The sequence below is a fragment of the Apium graveolens genome, chromosome 9 (assembly GCF_009905375.1).
Source record: "Apium graveolens cultivar Ventura chromosome 9, ASM990537v1, whole genome shotgun sequence".
Classification (NCBI taxonomy): domain Eukaryota; kingdom Viridiplantae; phylum Streptophyta; class Magnoliopsida; order Apiales; family Apiaceae; genus Apium; species Apium graveolens.
The window spans coordinates 6,331,469-6,345,752 of record NC_133655.1 but is presented as its reverse complement, the minus strand read 5'-3'; the positions used below and the strand labels follow the sequence as shown (position 1 = coordinate 6,345,752).

The following is a 14,284-nucleotide window of genomic DNA, read 5'->3' as shown; positions in this document are numbered from 1 at the left end:
GATTCAAGAAAAATATATAGAACTCCATAAAATAATTTTTAATTCTCGAACACATATTTTGAGGTATCTGTTTGATATTTATTATAACTTTAGTGATTCAAATGATAGCTCGTTAAGTTTAATGATTAAACTAATATATGAATTTCAGTTAAGTGACCCCTTGATATTTAATAGGTATTGAAAATAAATTTTGAACTCTTAACATTTATCATGTCTATATAACCTACTCATACAGCTAAATCACACAGCTGCATAATAAGTTGCATTCAACTCTCTCTGTCCCACGGCAATACTAACACACAAAAATCTCATTTCTCTTCCATATTTACCATGAGTTCTCTTGTGCAAATGGTGAGTTCTCCTCCAGAAATGAACTCGAAAACCAGTGACATTGCTCATCACTTGCCTCCATTTTTGACTGTATACAAAAACGGCACCATAAATAGGCATCTTGGCAGCCCATTTATGCCTGCACCGGAAAATCTTAACGGTGCCAGATCAAAAGATGCTGTGGTTTCATCTGATCCCAAAGTTACTGCTCGTATTTTCTTGCCCGAGTCTTTGACACCGGGAGAAAAACTCCCGGTGTTAGTGTACATTCACGGAGGCGGATTCTGCGTTGAATCCGCCTTATCGTATTTTTACACTCCTTACACTTCGTCCATAGCGTCGAAATGTAATGCGTTGGTTGTTTCCGTTGATTACCGGCTTGCGCCAGAACATCCGATCCCAGCGTGTTATGATGATTCATGGGAAGCCTTGAAATGGATTGTTTCTCATGCATCCGGGTCGGGTCCTGACCCGTGGGTAAACGAGCATGCAGATTTCGGGCGGGTTTTTTTGGCGGGTGATAGCGCGGGAGCGAATATTTCACAAACAATGGCTACATGGGCGGGTGTAAAAGGACTCGAGTCGGGTGTTAAAATTTCGGGTTTAATTTTGGTCCATCCGTTTTTCGGGAATGACAAACCCGATAAAATATGGAATTATTGTTGCTCCGATGAAACGGGTCTTGACGACCCGAGATTGAATCCGGCTGCAAACCCGGGTTTGTTGGCAAAGCTTGGGTGTGCGAAAGTGTTGATTTCTACGGCTGAGAATGATCTTTTGAGACAAAGGGGTTGGAGTTATTACGAGGCTTTGAAAGAGAGTGAGTGGAAAGGAGAGGTTGAGATTGTGGAAACTAAAGGGATGGGCCATGTGTTCCATTTGTTCGACCCGAATTGTGAAAAGGCCGGGTCACTAATGAAAATGATAGCAACTTTTATAAAAGATGACAAGGTAAAGGTTCATTCTTTGCTTTAGATTTTATAGAGAATCAATAATCAAGTTCATGTTGCTATAATATAATGTATTGAAGCTAGTGAGGAGATGTGTAATAACGTGCATGACTTGGCAAATCTATAATATTTTAGTTTATTTTACTCCTCAGTTCATTTTTAATTGTCATATTTTCGGTGGTTAAATTATAAAAAATTAAAAAACATCAGTTAAATTTTGATCAATTTAATTAAAAAAAAAGTTAAATGTGATGATTAAAAAGGGGGACCGACGTGGCGGGTGCATGAGAAGGACCTTGTTGAAGCAGTGTATCGACATTATCATTATTGTTGCAGATCCTATTCATGGACAATTACTTGGGTGGTTCAAAATGATGCTATCACAACAAGTCACGTCTAACTTGTATTACAAGTAATTTTTGTTCGTTTTTTGTAAGTTCCTTATCGGAAGGAATCCCAAATAGACACCAACTTTTGTAATAATAGGGTTCCAAGGGTATCAAATATAATTTTTGAGTGACTGTCTTACCAATTTTATGATATATGAGCTATTTTAATTGATGAGATTATTTTCAATGCATGAAGTATATCTCGTATAATTGTAATATGATTAATAAAAAAATCACTTGAAATATAAGAATCATTATGAAATTCAGTTTAGATATGTTAATATTTTCCTTTGTGATAATACTAGCTATGTTGATATTTTCCTTTGAATCGACTCAAACTCCTTTATGTGGACTTCGCTCAGTTAGAACTCGTACACTAGCCGAGTTTGAACTTGAACTCAAACTCATTTATTAGCAATTTGGCTTGACTCAACCCGATTTACTGCCCTTATAATCACACCAAGTAAATTTATCCAAAAGTATTGAACATATCACAAAAAATCATTCGTCAAAAGACTTAAACAAGACTTAAACAGGACTTAAAAATCAACAAAACAGTGTTTCAAGTTCAACATCTAGTATATGGACGTAGGTGAAAGACACGACTGCGTAATTTCACCTTTCTCCTTTATGGCATCAAATTTGTGGTCTCCCTACGGTCGTAGCCGTAGGAACCTTAAATAGAAACGTGACTCTCCAAACTCCCTTTCTCCTTGGTTCCATAAAACCCATTACATAATAAAGGGCCTACGTCCACCGTAGACGTGGCGCACCTTCGGAGTCCGTAAGTCAAAATATCTGCAAACCACAAGCGACAAGAGGTTATAGCCGAAAGCTCAATTTCCGTAGGCCGTTGACCCCACATCTCAATCTTATCCTCTAAACATTACATGTGTCATTCACCAGGGTACCATGTCACACTCTCCTCTTCTCCCTGTCTACCACGTGTTGAATAGCCTATCACAGTCACCCACTACTGACCTAGGGGACAGCTGACTAGTTATAGGGGATAAAAAGGAAAACCAAAGAAAAAAGAGAGACAGACACAACAAGACAACTAAAAAAATATAGACTCCCTACGTACCACACCCAGAAACCATAAACACGCTATCAAATTGGCGCCACCGCCGGGGAAACAACAAAGAATACTAATCACCATACCACAACGACATTCTCTCTTTCTTTTTCCAAAACCCTCAAAGAAAAATGAGTAATGGATCAGACAACGAATCCCACACTTATGGCAGTTCTTCAGAAACACCTAATAATCTTCCTACGCATAGTATGTTGTCCAACTTGAGGGCTCAGCTGAATTATATGCAACAGTAGATGGATCATTTAACAGCGCAGATGGCTGCAAATCAACAACAAGCTCATTACCCTCAATATTACCCTGAAGCCGTTTTTGGTTCTTATCTTGGAGGACACTCTAGGTCTCCCTCGCCTGAATATTCCCAACCAAATTCACCAGACAAAGATTCCCAAGGCTCTTATCCTAGCTACAACACTCTTCGATCTGGAGAACGCCCTCCCCGTAGGGCCCAAAGGACTCCATCTTCTAAATCATCAGGAAATGGTACTTCGCATGATGGAGGAGGGTCCCGGTACAAAATGCCTACCCCAGCCCGAAGGGTCAGGAGGTCCCCATAACCAAGGAGAGCCCATCGAACCACTACCCCCATGGAAAGGCAGGAAGACATGATGACTCGCCTAGCCAGGCTAGAAGGTTTATACCCTGGGGCTGCCGCGAATACGGCCACGGGAGGATCACCTTTCACTGAAGCTTTGGAAGCTACCCCCGTCAATCTTTGAGTAAAAATCACTGGCTTGGAATCGTTCAATGGTACTTCTAACCCGAATGATCATTTAAGTTATTATGAAAATTTGATGATATGTGATAGGTACAACGACATCACCAAATGTCGATTGTTTATTTCAACCTTCAAAGCCTACGCCAGGACTTGGTTCTCAAGTTTAGCCCCCAGGTCTATTAGTTCTTAGGAAGAGTTTAAGGTATTATTCTTATCAAAATTCCGTGTTAATACCCCTCATGCTATTCATACGATATCTATAGAGAATGTAAAGCAGGAACAGGGTGAAACCCTACGGGATTATATTGAGAAGTTTAAGAATGCGAATTCCAAAGTTAGAAAATTAAAACACACAATTGTTATGGATTCCTTCATCCGCAATATGAACTATCAAGAATGCAGAGATTCCTTCAAGGAACCGTGTAATCGAGAGCCTATAGATCTTTTTGAAGCCTATACCATAGCTTCGGCCTCTATAGCAACAGACGAAAGGATTCGTGCTTATTATCCTTCGGCTCGGGGAGAATCTTCCTCGTCAAGCCGAAGAGCCATGCAGGTAGATGGGATGGAAGACTTCCGAGGAAGGGGCCGGAGAAACTTCCCTACAGATAAGAGGGCTATCCCAAGACAGATCCGAGAAGAACCCAACTTTACCCCATTAACACAAACCCCATCTTATGTACTTCAACAAATAAGGACCAAAGAATTCTTCCAATTGCCCAATCCTATGAGGACACCCAAAGAGAAGAGAGATCGAACCCGCTTCTGTGATTACCATGCGGGAATTGGACATAACACAGATGAATGTACCTCCCTCAAATACTTCTTGGAGAGACTAGTGAAGAGAGGACTCTTAAATGATTATCTTCCCCCTCGAGACCGTCAGAACCCTCAACAACTGGAAGGTACCGCAAGAGCTGCACCACCCTGGCAAGTGGTTGATATGATTGTAGGAGGAAACATGACACCTGGTGAGATCATGCAAATAGAGCCCCCGCTTCAGGCCTTTCGCCTTACTGGCACTTCCATTTCTTTCTCAAATGCTGATTATTCCAAGGGAGATGTTTGTCGGAATGGTCCACTCACAGTTACTCTCGATATGGCCAACCAGGATGTCAAGAAGGTCTTGATAGATAATGGCTCCTCCGTAGATATCATCTTCAAACACGCTCTCAAAAGGATGATTTTAAGTACTCCCCTGGAAGACATGAAGCTCAAAGACATACAGGGGCCTGTCTACGTATTTGGAAATCAAGCCGTACCCATTCAGGGGGCTATTGACATTCCCACTACCTTCGGTACTTCTCCACAAGAGGTAACTTCCAAGGTTAAATATTATGTCATTGACATGGCCTCTCCAGCTTCTCTGAGTAGCACACTAAACACAGTTTAGTGGCAATCCAACAGGAACAAAGGAAACACCAAAGGTGAAAAAAGCATTTAGATCACCACCAAATCACAATTACAAATCTTTTGCATTATAGTAATGGAAAAGGTGTAAAGCATTAAGATCTTCACGCTATTACTAAATTAGGCTTTTGATTTACGAAATAGATGAAGAAAAAGAAACAAATACTTCAAGGTTTGTAGATTCCATGCTCTCATTGTAGATTCTTGCTCCAACTCAAGGTATCTTGCTTTGGCAAGCCCTTGCCATATTTCTTCCACCATGTAACCCTTAGGATCTGCGCCTCTCCCAAGATCCAGAGCCTACATTTATATCAGATTAGAAAATTTTCCTTACTATATTCCTTAACAATCAGCTGTATTTGTTTCAGACTGCTTGAGAAACATCAAATAGTACTTCAGAAAGACTCTGCTCCCAGGACCGTGGATAGGATATCGTGCTAAACTCGACACTCTTATGAAAAATTTGAGATAATAAAACTTCAGCTAAATGCCTACTATTTGAAATTAAATTTGAATGTATGTTTCTAACCAAATTATGAAGAAACCCTATGTTTACTGATTTGCCAGCTTGTATATATAAGACCATATGAATAATTCGGTTCTTCTTTCGAGGATTTCTAATGATCGCATTTAGTCTTGCTATATATAATACTATAGGTCTATAGCACACAAAAATATTTTCTTAATGTGTGCATGTCAAAGAACCCAGAATTTGTAGCAAAACACTAGCTTGATGTTAATACAAAATTAAGTGAGTGAAATATTGTGTGCGCTATTTTAATTTCAGTTAACATAATATTACTACATTTTAATTTGCTTTGTTCACCAGCTAACAAACATTCAAAAAGACTTGGAAATAACCAAAACACATTCACCCCCTGTGTTGTATTCATTTCCTAACAAGTGGTATCAGAGCAAATTCTGAAAGCAAACAGATTAAAGATCTTGGAAGAATGAATACACAGAAAATTAGCAATATCAACATTTCTGCCTTTGACAGATCTAACTCATATTATGGAAAAAGAAAATATTGTTGTTTATAATGATGACCAATATATCATATGTTCAGATTCTCAAGAATGGACCTTTCACCCCTATGGAAAGAGTTGAGGAATCTACAGATATAGACATAGTCATTCCAGGCCATTATGCTCCTAAAGATCCCTCAAAGTATACTGAACCTAAAAAGGAGAAAGTCTCTATAGATAGTGGCTTGCAACTGATTTTGATAGAGTCACTTGACAATGTAATGTATAATAACATTATCAACTATGACACATCCAAACAGATCTGGGAGAAGATAGAGATTCTATGTGAGGGAACAGAGGAAGTTAGGTCAAACCACAGGAGAATTTTGGTATCTCAGTATGGGGGTTTTATGGCTAAACCAAAGGAGAGTATAACTGATATTTTAAAAGATTCAATAAGCTGATTAATGACTTGCAGCTTCATGATAAATACTATGAAGCTGAGGACGTTAACTTGAAGTTTTTTCTCACCCTTCCTGACCATTTAGAACATAAGATCTCAGCTATAAGAGAAGGGAGAGACTTGAGTATGATGACACTGGAGGTTTTATATGGTATCTTAAAAACCTATGAACTGGAGATGATTCAAAGAAAGTATTTAAGAGCTGGTCATGGACACATTTTTGATGGATCAAGTGCTCTAATTGTTAATGACAGCCAGTCATTTGATGATGAACAAGAAATCTAGACTCCAGTTATTTCAAGCAATGAGCAAAAGAACAAGGAACAACAGAAGCAAGTTATTCTTGAACTTGAAGAGGATGAAGTTTACACCTTAGATGAACTGGATGAGCTAGATCAGTCCATGGCTTACTTAGCAAGGAAATTCTCTAACATTAGAGTAAAGAAGCTAAAGTTCTTCAAAAATAAGGGACAAACATCCAACAAGGACAATAGATGGAAAGGAAAAGCACAGTACAACTCTGGTGGTAAAAATGGCTACAAAACTGGATCTGTTGACAGATCAAAGATTAGATGCTTGAATTATGATGAATTGGGTCATTTTTCCACAGAATGCAGAAAGCCTAAAAAGGTGAAAAAGGACAAGGCTTATCTTGAATTGGAAGCAAAGTATGAACCTCTTCTAAGAAATCAACAGGGCAAAGCTTATATTGCATAAGGAAAGAGTTGGGATGATTCTGACAATGATGAAGATGAGGAGTTTGGAAACTGTGCACTCATGGTCTTGGAGCGAGGAGAGTCATCCTCATCAAAGACAAAGGTACCAACTCTTACTACTATTGATTTGAATGCTAGTCAATATAAGGAGACTGTTAAAAAGATGAGCATGAAAATGTTCCACATCCATACTAGCTTGGTAGTAGCTACTGAAGAGGTCAGTAGGTTATCAAAAGCTAATGAGAAGCTTGAGATTGAGAAAAAAGATCTAGAACTGCAGCTTGTTGAGCTTGAAACTGTCAAGCAAGAAAATGATTATCTAAAGAACAAGCTAAAGTGTGCTACTGAGATAGAAGCTGTGTTGAGGGAGAAGATAGAAAAGAATGAAGTGAGACTGAAATCATTCAGAAATACATCTCAGTTAGTTGGTCAGTACCATGAGAAGATAACATAGTTATTGGCTTGGATTATGATGCATTGAACATCAACAAGAAAGTTGAAGGTGATAAGGGAAAATCAACTGCAAGTGAAGATGTCCCAGCTATGCTGAGAAAGGTTGGTTCACCTATGTTCACAACAGGTGAAGTAAATTTCAGTGAAGAAGAGTTGATCATAAAGCAAGAAATTGCTGATGAAGATAATGAAAAGAAAAAATACATAAACAACTCTAACTTCCAAAGCTGAGAAGAAGCCCATAATTGATCAAACCCCTAAGAAGCCAATCAAGGAGGTTAAAACTGAGAATGCATGAAAGAAAAATAAAAACAGAAATGGGAAGATTGGGATAAACAAAAGCAACAACTTTGCATTTGTTACTGATGCTCCTAGAATACAATGTCAGAAGTGTGGCTCTACAAATCATCTAACTCACCTTTGTAAAAAGGCTGTTAGTGAGTCAAGATTGGGAGCATGCAAGTATGGTGAAGCAAAGACTGAAGATCCCTATTCTTTCTATGATAAGTTTGATTGCATTCCTTGGAACATGAAAGTTATGACAAGTTGCCACAAGCTGAGAGTAGACCTCAAATAAATCAATGTTCGGTCTACAACCAAAAAGGAACATGCAAAACAAGCAATGAACACCATTCTTTCTGAATCAACTCATTCTAATTCTGCATATTCTGTTAACAAGAAGAAAGTATCAAACACTGCTTGGGTAGCTATAACACTTAATCCTCATTGTGTGCTGGGAAAAATGAAGAAAGTCATATGGATCATTGACAGTAGTTGCTCAAGACATATGACAGGTGATATGGCCCTGCTATCACAGTTTGAGGAGATGGCTAGCCCATTAGTGACTTTTGGAGACAACAACAAAGGTTTCATAATGAGATATGGCAAATTTATTTCTGGAAATGTTATCATAGAAGATGTAGCATTGGTTGCTAGTTTGGAAGTAAATCTCCTAAGTGTTAGTTAGTTCACAGATAGAGGATTCAGTGTCAAATTTGAAAAAGGAGAATGCTTAATCATCAGCAAAATGAGCAACGAAGTTTTTCTGAAAGGAGTAGAAAGGGAAGCCTATTTGTTGCAGACTTGAACTCAGCAAATAAGGATGAAATTTGTTACTTCTACACCAAGGCATCTGAAGAACAAAACAAACCATGGCATAAAAAGCTCTCTCACTTGAATTACAAAGCAATCAACACTCTGGTCAAAAGGGAGTTAGTGAGAGACATGCCAATTCTGGAGTTTGCTCAGAATAAGGTCTGTGAGGCTTGTCAAAAAGGAAAAATGAAGAGATCAAGTCACAAGAGTAAAACTGTGAATTCTATAAGTGCACCTGTTGCAACTTATTCACATGGACTTATTTGGACCAGTTAATGTCTTATCAATTTCAAGAAAGAAATATGCACTTGTGATGGTGGATGACTACTCAAGATACACATGGGTAGAATTTAAGCATTCTAAAGATGAAACTCCACACATCATAATTGAACACATCAAGAAGATTGAGAAACAGGCTGAATATCAGAATTGTGTGAAAAGATTGATGAGTGACAATGGCACAGAATTCAGAAATACAACTCTAACTGAATTCTGGAAAGACAAGGGCATTGCTCAAGAATTCTTAGCAGTTGGGGCACCTCAACAAAATGGTGTTGTGGAAAGGAAAAATAGAATATTAGTGGAGGCTTCTAGAACAATGTTGCAAGATGCTAAATTGCCAACAAGTTTTTAGGAAGAAGCTATTAACACTGCATGCTATACTCAAAACAGATATCTCATCAACAAAAATCTTGGAAAATCACCCTACCCAATCTTTTCTAAAAGGAAGCCTACTGTGAAGCATCTTTATGTGTTTGGAAGCAAGTGGTATGTTCTAAAAGACAACTCTGAATATGTGGGAAAATTTTACTCTAAAGTTTTTGAAGCAATTTTTCTGGGATATTCATTGGAGAAAACTGCCTACAAAGTCTATGTGCTTGAAAAAAGAAAATTATGAAAAGCACAGATGTAACTTTAATACAAATCACAGAATGGATGAAGAGTCAATTGAACAAGTGAATCATGAGAATGGAAGCTCATCTCAAACACCTGAATTTGATAGCACAAACTCAGGGGGAGAAAGAGAAGAAGGTTCTGCAAGTCATGCCAGTGGTGAAGAAAATGCAGAAAACTCAAGTCAACAAACTCACACCAGGAAATGGGATAGAAGTCACACAGGAGAAGCAATTATTGGTGATCCAACTGTTGGAGTAAGGACTAGAAGTGCAACTGCAAATGAATGTCTTCATGCATGTTTTCTTTCACAAGTTGAGCCCAAGAAAACTGAAGAAGCTCTACTTGATCCCGATTTGAAATCTTCTATGCAAGAGGAGCTAAACCAGTTTGAAAGAAACAAAGTTTGGGAATTGGTTCCTGCACCAAAGAACATGAGTGTAATTGGAACAAAGTGGGTGTACAGGAATAAAATGGATGAAAATGGAATTGTCACTTTGTACTGTCAGAATTCTTGCTTAAACATGAGTGTAATTGGTATGACATACTGTCAGAATTCTTGCTTAAACATGGATTTACTAGAGGTACAATTGATAAGACTCTCTTCTACAAACATCATGGTGATGATATGATTCTAGTTCAGATTTATGTGGATGATATTATCTTTGGTTCTAGTAATGAAAAGCTATGTCAAAGATTCTCAAAGCTTATGCAGAGTGAATATGAAATTAGTATGATGGGAGAACTAAGTTACTTTCTTGGACTTCAAGTCAGTCAAAGAAGTGATGGAATCTTCATTAGCCAAACTAAGTATGTCAAGGATCTATTGAAAAAGTTTGGCACGGTTGATTGTTCACCTGCATCTACACCTATGTCTACAGCTACTAAGTTGGATGAAGATAAGAAAGGAAAAAATGTGGACATTTTTAGGATATAGAGGAATGATTGGATATTTACTGTATTTAACTGCTAATAGACCAGACATTATGTTTGCAACATGTCTGTGTGCAAGATTTGAAGCCAATCCAAAAAAATCACATTTGATTGATGTGAAGAGAATTTTTTCAGATACCTAAAAGGGACTCCAAACTTGGGATTATGGTACTTAAGGGAACAGGTTTTGAAGCTGTTGGATACACAGATGCAGATTTTGTTGGATGCAGGGTTGACAGAAAGAGTACCAGTGGAAGCTGTCAATTTCTTGGACAAAGACTTGTATCATGGTATAGCAGGAAACAACAATCTGTATCAACTTCTATAGCTGAAGCTGAATACATAACTGCAGGTAGTTGTTGTGCTCAAGTGTTTTGGATTAGAAATCAGCTAATGGATTATGGCAAGTGTTACACAAAATCCCAATTATGTGTGACAATACTAGTGTTATATCTATTGTGGCTAATCCAGTTAATCATTCTAGAACAAAGCACATTGATGTAAGGTATCATTTTATTAGAGAACATGCTGCAAATGGTACCATTGAGCTAATTTTTGTTCCAACAGAAAAACAATTAGCTGACATTTTTACTAAACCTTTGGATGAAACAACTTTCACTAGATTTGTAAGTGAAATTAGAATGCTTAATTCTTCATCCTAAAGGCAAGAACTCAGCTAATGTTTTGCAGCAGATTAATTTCTAGTAAATCAAGATTAATTTGATTTAATTGGAAATTAACTGAAATATGAATTATAAATATTTCAGATTTCTCTACATATTTATTTTTCATTTTACTTATTGTCAAACTTGGAATTTGTTATAAATTCTAAGTAAACTGTCTTTTTGTTAATTCATATTTTCAATATATGAAGTTAATAAAAGATAGATTTCAAAAGCAGGAAAAGTATATAGAGAACTGAGTTCTCGATAAATATAAATGACTTCTCGATAAGTCATTTTGAGATTCTCGAAGTATTTCTCGATAAGTCAGTTTTGGACTTCTCGAGTAATACATCTCGATAAGTCATTTTGACTTCTCGATAGATTTCTCGATAATTCTTTACTACAATGCTATCATTGGGCAGCCTACCTTGTTCTTTTTAGGAGCTATCATATCTTCCCCTCACATGAAAGTGAAGTTCCCTACTTCCATGGGACCTGGTGAACTGATTACTGATCCTATAGCTTCTCAATATTTCTACTCCACTTCTTTAAGCTTGGCTCAGACTCAGCCTAAGAAGAGGAAACCCTACGGAGAACCGAAAGAAGGAAGCTCCTCTAAGACACCTAAAACTTCACAAGATGAAACTTCGCAAGTATTCTTGATTGAAAGTTGATTCTCCTATTCAGAAACTTCTCTAACAAAAGCCGAACTTCATCGTACACCTAAAGTTGAACCGGGGGAACCCGTAGAAAATATTGAGCTAGTAGAAGGAGATCCCACTCAGTGTATTTCTATCGGATCACGCCTTCATCCCTCTCTAAAGCAAGAACTAATTCAACTCCTGCAGGAATTCTCAGATATCTTTGCTTGGAAGCCTGAGGATATGCCAGGCCTTGATGCCAATAAAACCGTGGTCAAGCAGAAAAGGAGGAATTTCGCACCTGAAAGACAGCAAGCTATAGATGAGGAGATCAACAAATTATTGAAAGCCAAGTTTATTTATGAGATACAATTTCTCGAGTGGATATCGAATGTTGTGTTGGTCAAAAAGACTAATGGCAAATGGCGAGTTTGTTGGATTTTAATCGCAGCGGGTGCATGGTAAAACACTTTTTCACACATAAAATCCAAATAAAAGCATATAAATCGTGGTAAAAATGTAGGGATCGATTACTAACCTTTAATATGCGATCCAAAAGCAACGATCGGAGATCCTTAGCAGTTGCTCCTCAAACATGAAGCACTCCACCGGTATCCACCAAGAAAACGACGTTAAGGAGGAGGAGGAGGTGGAGAGAATTTGGTTTTCTAAAACTTTTGGGTTTTTTTGGGGTTCAAATAAAATTAGGGTCTATAATAGTATATTTATAAACAAAATTTTCAGCTGAAATTTTCCCATAAATATTATTATTATTATCCCATTTATTATTCTCATTAATAATTAAAACACCTTTTAATTATTAATCCTTTTTCTAAACACTTTAGAAATAATTTTCTCTCTTGATTTAATTTCCAAAAATTAAATCCTTAATTAATAATATTAAGAACTTTTCTTAATTAATTTATAATCAATTAAATCTCATTTAATCAATTATTAAATTTGTCAATTAATTATTTATTTCATAAATAAATAATTATTAGCCATTATTAATTATTTCCTCCACCATTAAATCATTCTCTTTTTATGGTGTGACCCTGTAGGTTCAATATTAAGCCGGTAGTAGAAATAAATAATAATAAAACTATTTTATCATTATTTATATAAATTCTCTAATTTATTAAATATGATTAATTAATTAATCACATTTATTCTACATCGTGAGGGATACTTCTCAGCATATCGCGACTATCCGGATAATATGAATTCACTGCTTAGAATACCAAGAACCTATTCAGTGAATAGTTACCGTACAATAAACTCCTTCTACCCTACAATGTCCCGATTAAATACAAGGCATGGATCTCGTGTCAAGCCTATCTAATTCAATCACTTGCTTACCATTTACTATGCGTAGTTCTATGCAAATTAGAAACTCCTTTCTAATTTCATTTACTCTGGCCAGAGATTCCTGAACTAGCATAAGTGGATCAGCCTTGAACATTCGCTTCCTTCACTGGAAGGGGTAGATCCTTTATTGATCATACACTATCTTCGTGTATAAATTCCTATACCTAGTAGAGCCCTAATAATTGTCCTTGGAGACTAAGAACTAAACCAAAGCATAGTTCAGTATACACAAGATGACTATGATAACCTCAAATCTAAGGATACTTGTACAACTATCACTATGTGAACAACTGCTGACACGTGAGTGAACTCCATCAGTTGTTCAGCTGTGCGAGTCATGTTCAGTGAACTTATCTTAATAATAAGCACGTACATACTAGCTATAGTGTCACCACACAAATGTCTATGAGAACAAACATCCTTCATAATGAAGCAAACATAGTATGTACCGATCTCTGCGGATTATTAATTACCAGTTAGTAATCCTACGACCAGGAACTATTTAAGTTTAGAGTTATCATCTTTTAGGTCTCACTATTATGATCTCGTCATAATCCATAAAAAGCTTTACTCTAAACTATGGTATATCTTATTTAAACACTTAAATAGATAAAGCCCGTAATAAGAACAAAACAAGTCTTTTATTAATATCAATGAAATCAAAACAGATTACATAAAAGTTATTCCTAAATCCTCATACATGATTGGACTTAGGACATATTCCTTTCAATCTCCCACTTGTACTAAAGCCAATCACTCTGGTATCTAATACTCATCTTGTCTTTATGACGATCAAAGTGACTTTCATAAAGTAGCTTTGTGAGTGGGTCTGCTATGTTGTTATGTGTGTCAACTCTAATTCAATACAATACAAGAAATGTTACCGCGCTCCCACTAACCCTTTTGTAAACGCATGGTTCATCTACGTTTTTGATAAAATCAAACTCTTTGATTGTCTCATCAAAACGGATATTCCATCTACGAGAAGCTTGCTTTAAACCACATATGGTTCGCAGTAGCTTACACACTAGGTTTTCATTTCCCTCGGAAAGAAAACCATCTGGCTATATACCAGATCTCATAGTCGTAGTAAGCAGCAATCGCAAGCAAAATCCGAACTGATTTTAACAGGGCTACAGGTAAAAGGTTTCATCAAAGTCAATCTATTGCCTTTGTCTGAATCCTTTTGCCACAAGCC

The 14,284-nt window shown here is 37.0% G+C and overlaps 2 protein-coding genes across 2 annotated transcripts; both read left to right on the top strand.

Annotated features, from left to right (window-relative positions):
* Nucleotides 1–226: 226 nt before the first annotated feature.
* Nucleotides 227–1,424, top strand: LOC141686706 (2-hydroxyisoflavanone dehydratase-like). Its single transcript, XM_074491756.1, has one exon. It carries the CDS (start codon nt 331–333, stop codon nt 1,303–1,305), a length of 975 nt encoding a protein of 324 aa, XP_074347857.1. The 5' UTR covers nt 227–330; the 3' UTR covers nt 1,306–1,424.
* A 1,925-nt stretch (nt 1,425–3,349) lies between these two features.
* On the top strand, nt 3,350–4,873 carry LOC141684926 (uncharacterized). Its single transcript, XM_074490061.1, has 3 exons — nt 3,350–3,469; nt 3,571–3,654; nt 3,758–4,873. The coding sequence occupies exons 1-3, from the start codon at nt 3,350–3,352 to the stop codon at nt 4,871–4,873; spliced, it is 1,320 nt and encodes a 439-aa protein (XP_074346162.1).
* The last annotated feature ends 9,411 nt before the right edge of the window (nt 4,874–14,284 follow it).